Source organism: Pseudophryne corroboree, chromosome 7 (genome assembly GCF_028390025.1).
Source record: "Pseudophryne corroboree isolate aPseCor3 chromosome 7, aPseCor3.hap2, whole genome shotgun sequence".
Classification (NCBI taxonomy): Eukaryota; Metazoa; Chordata; class Amphibia; order Anura; family Myobatrachidae; genus Pseudophryne; species Pseudophryne corroboree.
The window spans coordinates 31,767,184-31,781,399 of NC_086450.1; the positions used below are offsets into that span (position 1 = coordinate 31,767,184).

Genomic DNA, 14,216 nt, shown 5'->3' on the forward strand with positions numbered 1-14,216 from the left:
ACCAGTGGGCATGTTTATGCTGGGTGGGGAGGGCACACCAGGGGGCATGGTTATGTTGGGTGAGGAGGGCACACCAGGGGGCATGGTTATGTTGGGTGAGGTGGGCACACCAGTGGGCATGGTTATGTTGGGTGAGGAGGACACACCAGTGGGCATGGTTATGTTGGGTGAGGAGGGCACACCAGTGGGCATTGTTATGCTGGGTGAGGAGGGCACACCAGTGGGCATGGTTATGTTGGGTGAGGAGGGCACACCAGTGGGCATGGTTATGCTGGGTGAGGAGGGCACACCAGTGGGCATGGTTATGCTGGGTGAGGAGGGCACACCAGTGGGCATGGTTATGTTGGGTGAGGAGGGCACACCAGTGGGCATGGTTATGCTGGGTGAGGAGGGCACACCAGTGGGCATGTTTATGCTGGGTGAGGAGGGCACACCAGTGGGCATGTTTATGCTGGGTGAGGAGGGTACACCAGTGGGCGTGTTTATGTTGGGTAAGGAGGGCACACCAGTGGGCATGGTTATGTTGGGTGAGGAGGGCACACACACTGTGCAAATGTTGATGTGGGATACATGAATGCTTGATATGGGGGTGACGTAGTACATGGTGAGGCAGCAAGCAGCCCGAAACAGTGATGTCCTCCTATTGCCGTTATGTAGAGGCAGAGTGTTATATTGTCCATAGGATTGTGCCAGTGTCTTCACATTGCGTCTGGCTTATATCTATGTTTATGGGACATGTAATATTTATCAGTTGTATGGTCAGTTATGTTTCCGGGGGATGCTGCATCGGTCTGCTTGGGAGAGTCTGGTGTTCCTGGTAGATCTGATATCCCTGTAAAGAGAGATCTGCAACGTGTTATGCATAGTTTGTGTCTGGGAACTGAGGCGCTGGCGTTCTCACTTGGGGTGTGTATGGGTCACTATAGGCCGTGCACACCTATGAATGGGGATTGCAGGGATTGACGCTTGAACTCTATGGGGCAAAGTAGCGGAAATGCATCTCTGCACGGTGTGTGAATTCTGGCCTTCTGTTCTGTATACATAGCTGGGACGTTGATGCTGTGTTCTAATTGCTGTGAGAGCTGGTCAGAAGAATAGGATTCCAGGCGCCCGTTCAGCTTGCCCAGAAATCTCTGGGACTGGGGAATGCAGAGAGACCCACGTCTGTGGGGGTTAGTGATAGGATCGGCATTCCTGAGGTCAGGTGTGCAGTGGGGTGGAGGAGATATAGGTTGGGCCACATAATAACTTCCTGCCTTTTCTCTCCTCTACTTATAAGGAAGTTTTCTCTTCATACATTTAGTGGACAGGAAGTGTGCAGGCCAGAGCTGTGGTTCCACATTATGTTCAGTGATTGTGCAAGATGCAGCGTTCTCTCTGTGCTAAGCACTGCTGCTGTCCTATACTGTGTGCAGAGTATTGTTGGCATTCTGCACTGAATGCTGCAAGTATGTAAGGCATTGCTTGTATTCTGCATCACTGTATGGAGTGAGCGTGCAAAGCACTGAAGGTATTCAGCACTGTATGCAGTGAGTGTGCAAAGCAGCACTAGTACTCTGCATCACTGTATGGAGTGAGTGTGCAAAGCACTGAAGGTATTCTGCACTGTATGCAGTGAGTGTGCAAAGCAACTCTAGTATTCTGCATTACAGTATGCAGTGAGTGTGCAAAGCACTGGTATTCTGCACTGTATGATGTGCACTGTGGTCCTGATTCAGGTCCGGTTGCTATCCTGGAAAGGAGGCAGTGTACCGGTGTCTGGTATACAGTGTATGTACACTAAGGGTTCTGCGTCCTCTATTGTAAAGCAGCTGTGAGTGACAGTCTGCAGCCGCTTGGGGGTGGCGATGGGCTCCGTTTCACAAAACAGTGGCATGTCGCCTCCGTTTTCTGGGAGTGCCAAGTTCCAGTTTTTTGACAGTGTTCCTGGATTCGGCGACAGAGCTGCAGCGGTCGGACTGAGGGTCACTCAGCGGGCCGATAATGTGCATCAGACATGCATGCAGGATGAGTCTATTTATACTAGACGCCTCCTGCTGCATTACCATGTGTAAGCATTGCTGCTGCTTCCTTGAAAGTAGCAACGATGTTTACTGCAACCACATCTGAATCAGGCTCCGTATGCAGTGAGCGTGCTGCAGGTTTGGTATATCTGCGCTGTATGCAGTGAGCGTGCAGTAGTGCTGGTATTTCTGTGCTGTGTGCAGTAAGCGTGCTGCAGTGCTGGTATTCTGCGCTGTATGCAGTGAGCGTGCAGTAGTGCTGGTATTCTGCAACGATTGCAGTGAATGTGCTGGTATGTTGTTTTGTATGCAGTATGTCTGCGCTGCAGTGCTTGTATTCTGCACTGTATGCAGTGAGCTGCTGCAGTGCTGGTATTTCTGTGCTGTGTGCAGTGAGCGTGCTGCAGTGCTGGTATACTGTGCTGAATTCAGTGAGCGTGCAAAGCTCTGCCTGCAATATGCAGTGAGTGCTGGTATTTTGTGCTGTATGGAATGAGCATGCTGCAAGTCAGGTACTACTTTGCTGTATGCACTGAGCTTGCAGCAATGCTAATATTTCTGCACTGCATACTGTGAGTGTGCTACAGTAGTGGTATTTATTCGCTGTATACAGTGAGCGTGCTGCAGTGCTGTTATTTCTGCGCTGTATAGAGTTTAGCGTGCTGTTATTTCTGGCTGTATACAGTGAGTGTGCTGCGTGGCTGGTATTTCTGCGCTGTATGCAGTGAGCGTACTGCAGTGCTGCTATTTCTGCGCTGTATACAGTGAGCGAGCGTGCTGCAGTGCTGGTATTTCTGCGCTGTATACAGTGAGCATGCTGCAGTGGTGTTATTACTGCGCTGTATATAGTGAGCATGCTGCAGTGCTGGTATTTCTGCACTGTATATAGTGAGCGTGCTGCAGTGCTGGTATTTCTGCGCTGTATACAGTGAGCGTGCTGCAGTGCTGGTATTTCTGCGCTGTATACAGTGAGTGCTGCAGTGCTGGTATACTGCGCTGAATGCAGTGAGCGTGCAGAGTACTGCCTGCATTATGTAGTGAGTGCTGGTATTACAGTAGTGGTATTTATTTGCAGTATGCAGTGAGCGTACTGCAGTGCTGGGATTTCTGTGCTGTATACGGAGAGCATGCTGCAGTGCTGGGATTTCTGCGCTGTATATAGTGAGCGTGCTGCAGTGCTGGGATTTCTGCGCTGTATATAGTGAGCGTGCTGCAGTGCTGGGATTTCTGCGCTGTATATAGTGAGCGTGCTGCAGTGCTGGGATTTCTGCGCTGTATATAGTGAGCGTGCTGCAGTGCTGGGATTTCTGCGCTGTATATAGTGAGCGTGCTGCAGTGCTGGGATTTCTGCGCTGTATATAGTGAGCTTGCTGCAGTGCTGGGATTCCTGCGCTGTATATTGTGAGCGTGCTGCAGTGCTGGATTTCTGCGCTGTATATAGTGAGCGTGCTGGGATTTCTGCGCTGTATGCAGTGAGCGTGCTGCAGTGCTGGTATTTCTGCGCTGTATGCAGTGAGCGTGCTGCAGTGCTGGGATTTCTGCGCTGTATGCAGTCAGCGTGCTGCAGTGCTGGGATTTCTGCGCTGTATATAGTGAGTGCTGCAGTGCTGGTATACTGCGCTGAATGCAGTGAGCGTGCAGAGCACTGCCTGCATTATGTAGTGAGTGCTGGTATTACAGTAGTGGTATTTATTTGCAGCATGCAGTGAGCGTACTGCAGTGCTGGGATTTCTGTGCTGTATACAGCGAGCATGCTGCAGTGCTGGGATTTCTGCGCTGTATATAGTGAGTGTGCTGCAGTGCTGGGATTTCTGTGCTGTATACAGCGAGCATGCTGCAGTGCTAGGATTTCTGCGCTGTATATAGTGAGCGTGCTGCAGTGCTGAGATTTCTGCGCTGTATATAGTGAGCGTGCTGCAGTGCTGGGATTTCTGCGCTGTATGCAGTGAGCGTGCTGCAGTGCTGGGATTTCTGCGCTGTATATAGTGAGCGTGCTGCAGTGCTGGGATTTCTGCGCTGTATGCAGTGAGCGTGCTGCAGTGCTGGGATTTCTGCGCTGTATGCAGTGAGCGTGCTGCAGTGCTGGGATTTCTGCGCTGTATGCAGTGAGCGTGCTGCAGTGCTGGGATTTCTGCGCTGTATGCAGTGAGCGTGCTGCAGTGCTGGGATTTCTGCGCTGTATATAGTGAGCGTGCTGCAGTGCTGGGATTTCTGCGCTGTATGCAGTGAGCGTGCTGCAGTGCTGGGATTTCTGCGCTGTATGCAGTGAGCGTGCTGCAGTGCTGGGATTTCTGCGCTGTATGCAGTGAGCGTGCTGCAGTGCTGGGATTTCTGCGCTGTATATAGTGAGCGTGCTGCAGTGCTGGGATTTCTGCGCTGTATGCAGTGAGCGTGCTGCAGTGCTGGGATTTCTGCGCTGTATGCAGTGAGCGTGCTGCAGTGCTGGGATTTCTGCGCTGTATGCAGTGAGCGTGCTGCAGTGCTGGGATTTCTGCGCTGTATGCAGTGAGCGTGCTGCAGTGCTGGGATTTCTGCGCTGTATGCAGTGAGCGTGCTGCAGTGCTGGGATTTCTGGGCTGTATGCAGTGAGCTTGCTGCGTGGCTATTATTTCTGCGCTGTGTACAGTGAATGTGCTGCGTGGCTGCTATTTCTGCGCTGTATACAGTGAGCGTGCCACAGTGCTGGTATTAAGGCATGTGTAGGTATACCAGTATGTTTACACTGCAGCTGAATGCAGCGATGATGTTGATAACCTGTGAAAATATTTTTTACTGACTTGTCAGGGCTGTGAGAGGATATTTACAACCTGCGCTATCTCATATCCTTCATATACACATAGTATTATGATGACGGGACAAGGTCCAACATTTTCTAACCTATAATTATTTTAAAAAAAATGATTGCTCCTGTTGACAGCTGAAATGACCTGAAGCTGTTGTGGTTGCGCAGTGGGTGGGGCACTAGTGGCATACTGTGCAGTGGGAGCTGTTGCGCAGTGTGCGGGGCACTAGTGGCATATTGTGCTGTGGGAGGTGTTGCGCAGTGTGCGGGGCACTAGTGGCATACTGTGCTGTGGGAGCTGTTGCGCAGTGTACGGGGCACTAGTGGCATACTGTGCTGTGGGAGCTGTTGTGCAGTGTGCGGGGCACTAGTGGCATATTGTGCTGTGGGAGCTGTTGCGCAGTGTGCGGGGCACTAGTGGCATACTGTGCTGTGGGAGCTGTTGTGCAGTGTGCGGGGCACTAGTGGCGTACTGTGCTGTGGGAGCTGTTGCGCAGTGTGCGGGGCACTAGTGGCTTACTGTGCTGTGGGAGCTGTTGTGCAGTGTGCGGGGCACTAGTGGCATATTGTGCTGTGGGAGCTGTTGCGCAGTGTGCGGGGCACTAGTGGCATACTGTGCTGTGGGAGCTGTTGTGCAGTGTGCGGGGCACTAGTGGCGTACTGTGCTGTGGGAGCTGTTGCGCAGTGTGCGGGGCACTAGTGGCTTACTGTGCTGTGGGAGCTGTTGTGCAGTGTGCGGGGCACTAGTGGCGTACTGTGCTGTGGGAGCTGTTGCGCGGTGTGTGAGGCACTAGTGGCATACTGTCCTGTGGGACCTGTTGCGCAGTGTGCGGGGCACTAGTGGCATACTGTCCTCTGGGAGCTGTTGTTGCGCAGTGTGCTGGGCACTAGTGGCATACTGTGCTGTGGGAGCTGTTGCGCAGTGTGCGGGGCACTAGTGGCATATTGTGCTGTGGGAGCTGTTGTGCAGTGTGCGGGGCACTAGTGGCATACTGTGCTGTGAGAGCTGTTGTTGCTCAGTGTGCGGGGCACTAGTGGCATACTGTGCTGTGGGAGCTGTTGCGCACTGTGCGGGGCACTAGTGGCATACTGTGCTATGGGAACTGCGCAGTGGGTGGGGCACTAGTGGCATACTGTGCAGAGGGCAGGAGCCAGTGCGTTCATCACTTGCTGATAATCCAGTGTGTCTGTATAGGTCAGTATATGATAATCCAGTGTGTGTCTGTATAGCTCAGTATATGATAATCCAGTGTGTGTCTGTGTAGCTCAGTATATGATGATCCAGTGTGTGTCTGTATAGCTCAGTATATGATCCAGTGTGTGTCTGTGTAGCTCAGTATATGATAATCCAGTGTCTGTGTAGCTCAGTATATGATGATCCAGTGTGTCTGTGTAGCTCAGTATATGATAATCCAGTGTGTCTGTGTAGCTCAGTATATGATAATCCAGTGTGTGTCTGTGTAGCTCAGTATATGATAATCCAGTGTGTCTCTGTAGCTCAGTATATGATAATCCAGTGTGTGTCTGTGTAGCTCAGTGTGTGATAATACAGTGTGTGTCTGTATAGCTCAGTATATGATGATCCAGTGTGTGTCTGTGTACTCAGTGTGTAATAATCCAGTGTGTGTCTGTGTAGCTCAGTATATGATAATCCAGTGTGTGTCTGTGTAGCTCAGTATATGATGATCCAGTGTGTCTGTATAGCTCAGTGTGTGATAATCCAGTGTGTGTCTGTGTAGCTCAGTATATGATAATCCAGTGTGTGTCTGTATAGCTCAGTATATGATAATCCAGTGTGTGTCTGTATAGCTCAGTATATGATGATCCAGTGTGTCTGTATAGCTCAGTGTGTGATAATCCAGTGTGTGTCTGTGTAGCTCAGTATATGATAATCCAGTGTGTGTCTGTATAGCTCAGTATATGATAATCCAGTGTGTGTCTGTGTAGCTCAGTACATGATAATCCAGTGTGTCTGTGTAGCTCAGTATATGATGATCCAGTGTGTGTCTGTGTAGCTCAGTATATGATGATCCAGTGTGTCTGTGTAGCTCAGTATATGATAATCCAGTGTGTCTGTATAGCTCAGTATATGATGATCCAGTGTGTGTCTGTGTAGCTCAGTATATGATGAACCAGTGTGTGTCTGTGTAGCTCAGTATATGATAATCCAGTGTGTCTGTGTAGCTCAGTATATGATAATCCAGTGTGTGTCTGTGTAGCTCAGTATATGATAATCCAGTGTGTCTGTATAGCTCAGTATATGATAATCCAGTGTGTCTGTATAGGTCAGTATATGAAAATCCAGTGTGTGTCTGTATAGCTCAGTATATGATAATCCAGTGTGTCTGTGTAGCTCAGTATATGATAATCCAGTGTGTCTGTGTAGCTCAGTATATGATAATCCAGTGTGTGTCTGTATAGCTCAGTATATGATGATCCAGTGTGTCTGTATAGCTCAGTACATGATAATCCAGTGTCTGTGTAGCTCAGTATATGATAATCCAGTGTGTCTGTGTAGCTCAGTATATGATAATCCAGTGTGTGTCTGTGTAGCTCAGTATATGATAATCCAGTGTGTGTCTGTATAGCTCAGTATATGATAATCCAGTGTGTCTGTATAGCTCAGTATGTGATAATCCAGTGTGTGTCTGTGTAGCTCAGTATATGATAATCCAGTGTGTCTGTATAGCTCAGTATATGATAATCCAGTGTGTCTGTGTAGCTCAGTATATGATAATCCAGTGTGTGTCTGTGTAGCTCAGTATATGATAATCCAGTGTGTGTCTGTGTAGCTCAGTATGTGATAATCCAGTGTGTGTCTGTGTAGCTCAGTATATGATGATCCAGTGTGTGTCTGTATAGCTCAGTATATGATGATCCAGTGTGTGTCTGTGTAGCTCAGTATGTGATAATCCAGTGTGTGTCTGTGTAGCTCAGTATATGATAATCCAGTGTGTGTCTGTATAGCTCAGTATGTGATAATCCAGTGTGTGTCTGTATATGATAATCCAGTGTGTGTCTGTATAGCTCAGTATGTGATAATCCAGTGTGTGTCTGTATAGCTCAGTATGTGATAATCCAGTGTGTGTCTGTATAGCTCAGTATATGATAATCCAGTGTCTGTGTAGCTCAGTATATGATAATCCAGTGTGTGTCTGTGTAGCTCAGTATATGATAATCCAGTGTGTGTCTGTATAGCTCAGTACATGATAATCCAGTGTCTGTGTAGCTCAGTATATGATGATCCAGTGTGTGTCTGTGTAGCTCAGTATGTGATAATCCAGTGTGTGTCTGTGTAGCTCAGTATATGATAATCCAGTGTGTGTCTGTATAGCTCAGTATATGATAATCCAGTGTGTGTCTGTATAGCTCAGTATATGATGATCCAGTGTGTGTCTGTGTAGCTCAGTATATGATAATCCAGTGTGTGTGTAGCTCAGTATATGATGATCCAGTGTGTGTCTGTGTAGCTCAGTATATGATGATCCAGTGTGTGTCTGTATAGCTCAGTATATGATAATCCAGTGTGTGTCTGTATAGCTCAGTATATGATGATCCAGTGTGTCTGTGTAGCTCAGTATATGATAATCCAGTGTGTGTGTAGCTCAGTATATGATGATCCAGTGTGTCTGTATAGCTCAGTACATGATAATCCAGTGTGTGTCTGTGTAGCTCAGTATATGATAATCCAGTGTGTGTCTGTATAGCTCGGTATATGATAATCCAGTGTGTGTCTGTGTAGCTCAGTATATGATTATCCAGTGTGTGTCTGTATAGCTCAGTATATGATAATCCAGTGTGTGTCTGTGTAGCTCAGTATATGATGATCCAGTGTGTGTCTGTATAGCTCAGTATATGATAATCCAGTGTGTGTCTGTGTAGCTCAGTATATGATGATCCAGTGTGTGTCTGTATAGCTCAGTATATGATAATCCAGTGTGTGTCTGTGTAGCTCAGTATATGATGATCCAGTGTGTGTCTGTATAGCTCAGTATATGATAATCCAGTGTGTGTCTGTGTAGCTCAGTATATGATGATCCAGTGTGTGTCTGTATAGCTCAGTATATGATAATCCAGTGTGTGTCTGTGTAGCTCAGTATATGATAATCCAGTGTGTGTCTGTGTAGCTCAGTATATGATAATCCAGTGTGTGTCTGTGTAGCTCAGTATATGATGATCCAGTGTGTGTCTGTATAGCTCAGTATATGATAATCCAGTGTGTGTCTGTGTAGCTCAGTATATGATGATCCAGTGTGTGTCTGTATAGCTCAGTATATGATAATCCAGTGTGTGTCTGTGTAGCTCAGTATATGATAATCCAGTGTGTGTCTGTGTAGCTCAGTATATGATAATCCAGTGTGTGTCTGTATAGCTCGGTATTAGATGATTGGTCTGGGGCAGTTTCTGTGACTTTCCCTGCACACTTGCTGCTGCCAGACAAACATTGTTGTGGTCCTAAAAGATTTTCTCATTTAGGTAAAACTGTATACCTGGGGTATTCAACATGCGGCCTTCCAGCCGCCGTGCAACTACACAGCCCAGCATGCCCTGACACAGCTTTGCTACTATTGCATGTTAAATCTGTTTTAGGGCATGCTGGGATGTGTAGTACCACAGCAGCTGGAGGGCCGCATGATGATATCCCCGCCCTAAGCATTGCTAGTACTCTAAGTTTCGGCATGTGGGGACACTGGCCCAGTGTTCTCCTCTCTCTACATATTAATGTGAGCTTCCGCTTTGCTGATGATAAAAGTGGATGTGAGTCATAAGCAGCAGTTCCTACTTTACATTCTCCACGTCCTCTAATAGCTGCACAGGGAGGCGGCTGCAGCATATTACAGCTCTGGAGAAAGGGACTGTAATATGGGGGGGGGGGGGGGGGGGGGGCTCTTAGTGCACACAGTGCTAGTTATAGATGTTTATCCGCCACATGTGAGGAGTTCTGGATGGGGGTTGTACAGGTATAAATCAGAGGAATGGCGGGGACATAGAGCAGGGCGTCCACTGAATGATGAAGCGCTGATCTGTAGCGTCTGTTCTGTGTTCTCGCATACACGTGCAATATAAATGTATGGCCTGGTTCTTGTAACAGAACTCATTTCCCAGTGTGGGATGCCGTGTCTGATACCCTGTCCTGCACAGCTTGTGCGAATCTAGACCATTCCATCAGAGGAACTTACCAGCTTTATCATCTTCTTCTGCTTTTTACTACAGTAGCTGTGACCGAATATTTGTCTGGATAGAGCTTGTAACGAGAGTTCATCAATGCGATAATCAGATCTGTGCACCTTGGATACCTTATGTACTAACATTGCTAGATCAATTCATTTAATTGCAGTGTTCTGGAGTGTCCCTAATTCACATTCTGAGCGATAAAGTTGTATTTAGACTGTAAAGGGCCCATATATGCAAGTCGCTGCAACAAGTATTACTGATCCCGATCGAAGTCTGATAGATGAGACTAATGGAAGATACTTGTGGGCTGCATCTGACCCTGTATGCGCCCTTCGTCTAATTGTGCTTGCATTGCACCGTCAGATCCAAACATTCACCTCGAATGCAACAATCATCCAGATTTATACCTACACACCTATGGGGGCGATTCAGTTGTTTCAGCGTGTCTGTCTGTTACTTTATACGGGGCGATATTCACATTTTTTTTTTTTTTCCTTTTCTTGACACCTGTTGCTTTTCGCGCATGTCACTACCAAATAGGCCGGATTTAGACGTGTTAAGTGGCTAAACCCATCTAAACTACCGGGCAAACAAGTAAAATGTGCAAAAAAAAAAGAATTTCTCTCTCTGACTCCCAGAAATATTTGTAGGGGGCGTCTTTGAATCCTAGCAGTTTTCTGTATGCGTGTCTGCAGTCCCTGCAGAGTGGGTCTGCAGCCTGCACTGGCACAAAGCTACACGTACCCTAAGGGATCCGGTCTGAAGATCGACACTGTCTAGGTCAGGCCTGGCCAACCTGTGGCTCTCCAGCTATTGTGAAACTACACATCCCAGCATGCCCTGCCACAGTTTTGCTGTTAGGGAAAGTTAAAACTATGGCAGGGCATGCTGGAAAGTGTAGTTTCACAACAGCTGGAGAACCACAGATTGGCCTGGCCTGGTCTAGGTCGACCACTATAGGTCGACAGTCACTAGGTCGACAGGGTTGGAAGGTCGACAGGGTTTCTAGGTCGTCATGTGCTAGGTCAAAAGGTTGACATGAGTTTTTCACACTTTTTTTTTCTTTTCTTTTTTTACTTTTTAAACGATCCACGTGGACTACGATTGGAACGGTAACCTTGCCCGAAGCATGGCGAGCCATGCGAGGGGACACAGTGCATTAATTGCGGTTCCCCGTCACTCTACAAAGAAAACGACACAAAAAACTCATGTCGACCCTTTGACCTAGAAACCCTGTCGACTTTCCAACCCTGTCGACCTAGTGACTGTCGACCTATAGTGGTCGACCTAGACACTGTCGATCTAATGATCCACACCCGTACCCTAATGCATTGCACTGAGCAGTATATGGTACTCACTGGTGACAGAGACACCAGGCTATCTGAATGCTGGCTGGGCCAGGTGGAGTTCTGCACGGCGCTAGCAGTAACCACAGGGCTGCACAGCGTCTCTTCTCTAGAGGAAGTCTAATAATAAAACATTTTCTGCTACTAGGTGCCATGCAGTGCTGTATCTGCTGAACTCCAGTCCATGCGTCCTATGTTGTACTGGCATGTTTGTATGCTTAGGCCTGATGAATGGAATGTTTGCAAGTGGACATAAGATAAGCGGGTGATGTCGGTGACATCGTACAGTGAGTACATTCACTTTCCAGTGTGGATAGATCACTCCGCCTCAGCCTGTACATAGGGACATTAGTCAGGTATTTACCCTGTGGAGAGGTGGGGTGCTAAGGAATGATCACATTGTAAAACAAGTATCAGCAAGCAGAGGTTCTCCTGCAGGTTTATAAGTGGATGCAGAACACAAACTGCTCGCTGACAGCCTTTGACGTGTCCACTGTCATATACGTCACTTCCATTCACGTTTGTAATATTAGGACACAATAAATAGGTGCCGCTGTAACATCTAACTCCTGAAAGCGTATACAGACCCAGCTCTGGTGGTGGTGTCCGCCTCTGATATGCTGGAATGTCCTAAGTACATGCCTGCAGAACTGAGGGTTTACATTAATACTTGCGGCACACGTGTATACAACCCTCCCACACGTTCTCAATGGTGTTTTACGGTTTGTGTTTTTCAGATATACGAAGCTAGGATATGCTGGAAATACAGAACCGCAGTTTATTATACCATCATGTAAGTGCTTATTGTTAATAAAGTTTTTAAAGTTGGTATGGCTGAGGATCACTGTGTGACATGGCGGGTAATTATGATGTAGCGGGATGTGCGCCTGCTGGAGCAGATGTGCTTATTATGATGCGGAGCACTGTGCTCTTGCTGGAGGTGATTATGATGTAGCGGGATCTGTGCTTGCTGGAGCAGTGGGGCTGGTTATGATGCAGAGCACTGTGCTCTTGCTGGGGGTGATTATGATGTAGCAGGATGTACGCTTGCTGGAGCAGAGGGGCTGGTTATGATGCAGAGCACTGTGCTCTTGCTGGGGGGTGATTATTATGTAGCGGTATGTGCGCTTGCTGGAGCAGAGGGCTTGCTTATGATGTAGAGCACTGTGCTCTTGCTGGGGGTGGTTATGATGTAGCGGGATGTGCACTTGCTGGAGTGGAGGGGTTGGTTATGATACAGAGCACTGTGCTCTTGCTGGGGGTGATTTGATGTAGCAGGATGTGCGCTTGCTGGCGCGGAGATGCTGGTTATGATGCAGAGCACTTTTGCTCTTGCTGGGGGTGATTTTAATGTAACGGGATATGCGCTTACCTGAGCAGAGGGGTTGGTTATGATGTAGAGCACTGCACACTTGCTGGGGATGATTTTGATGTAGCGGGATGTGCGCTTGCTGGAGTGGAGGTGCTGGTTATGATGTAGAGCACTGTGCTCTTGCTGGGGGTGATTATGATGTGGCGGGATGTGCGTTTACCTGAGCAGAGGGGCTGGTTATAATGTAGAGCACTGTGCTCTTGCTGGGGGTGATTTTAATGTAGCAGGATATGCGCTTACCTGAGCAGAGGGGTTTGTTATGATTTAGAGCACTGTGCTCTTGCTGGTGATTATGATGTAGCAGGATGTGTGCTTACCTGAGCAAAGGGGCTTGTTATGATGCAGAGCACTGTGCTCTTGCTGGGGATGATTATGATGTAGCGGGATGTGCGCTTGCTGGAGTGGAGGGGTTGGTTATGATGCAGAGCACTGTACTCTTGCTGGGGGTGATTATTATGTAGCGGGATGTGTGCTTACCTGAGCAAAGGGGCTTGTTATGATGTAGAGCACTGTGCTCTTGCTGGGGATGATTATGATGTAGCGGGATGTGCGCTTGCTGTAGTGGAGGGGTTGATTATGATACAGAGCACTGTGCTCTTGCTGGGGGTGATTTTGATGTAGCGGGATGTGCGTTTACCTGAGCAGAGGGGCTGGTTATAATGTAGAGCACTGTGCTCTTGCAAGATGAATGATGTAGCGGGATGTGCGCTTGCTGGAGCAGAGGGGCTGGTTATGATGCAGAGCACTGTGCACTTGCTGGGGGTGATTTTTATGTAGCAGGTTATGTGCTTGCTGGAGCAGTGGGGCTGGTTATGATGCAGAGCACTGTGCTCTTGCTGGGTGTGATTATGATGTAGCGGGATGTGCGCTTGCTGGAGCAGAGGGGCTGGTTATGATGCAGAGCACTGCACTTGCTGGGGGTGATTTTTATGTAGCAGGTTATGTGCTTGCTGGAGCAGAGGGGCTGGTTATGATGCAGAGCACTGTGCTCTTTCTGGGGGTGATTATGATGTAGCGGGATGTGCGCTTGCTGGAGCAGAGGGGCTGGTTATGATGCAGAGCACTGTGCTCTTTCTGGGGGTGATTATGATGTAGCAGGATGTATGCTTGCTGGAGCAGAGGGGTTGGTTATAATGTAGAGCACTGTGCTCTTGCTGGGGGCGATTATGATGTAGCAGGATGTGCGCTTGCTGGAGCAGAGGGGCTGGTTATGATGTAGAGCACTGTGCTCTTTCTGGGGGTAATTATGATGTAGCGGGATGTGCGCTTGCTGGAGCAGAGGGGCTGGTTATGATGTAAAGCACTGTGCTCTTGCTGGGGGTGATTATGATGTAGCAGGATGTGTGCTTGCTGGAGCAGAGGGGTTGGTTATGATGTAGAGCACTGTGCTCTTGCTGGGGGCGATAATGATGTAGCAGGATGTGCGCTTGCTGGAGCAGAGGGGCTGGTTATGATGTAGAGCACTGTGCTCTTTCTGGGGGTAATTATGATGTAGCGGGATGTGCGCTTGCTGGAGTGGAGGGCTTGGTTATGATGTA

At 48.3% G+C, this 14,216-nt stretch overlaps 1 protein-coding gene across 1 annotated transcript in view; it reads left to right on the top strand.

Moving 5' to 3' along the window:
* The window catches only part of ACTR3 (actin related protein 3), a 44,392-nt gene that overhangs the window by 1,787 nt on the left and 28,389 nt on the right, over positions 1-14,216 (top strand). Inside the window, exon 2 of the mRNA XM_063932889.1 lies at positions 12,044-12,099. Coding sequence (XP_063788959.1) covers positions 12,044-12,099 — 56 coding nt within the window. The remainder of the gene's footprint in view (positions 1-12,043; positions 12,100-14,216) is intronic.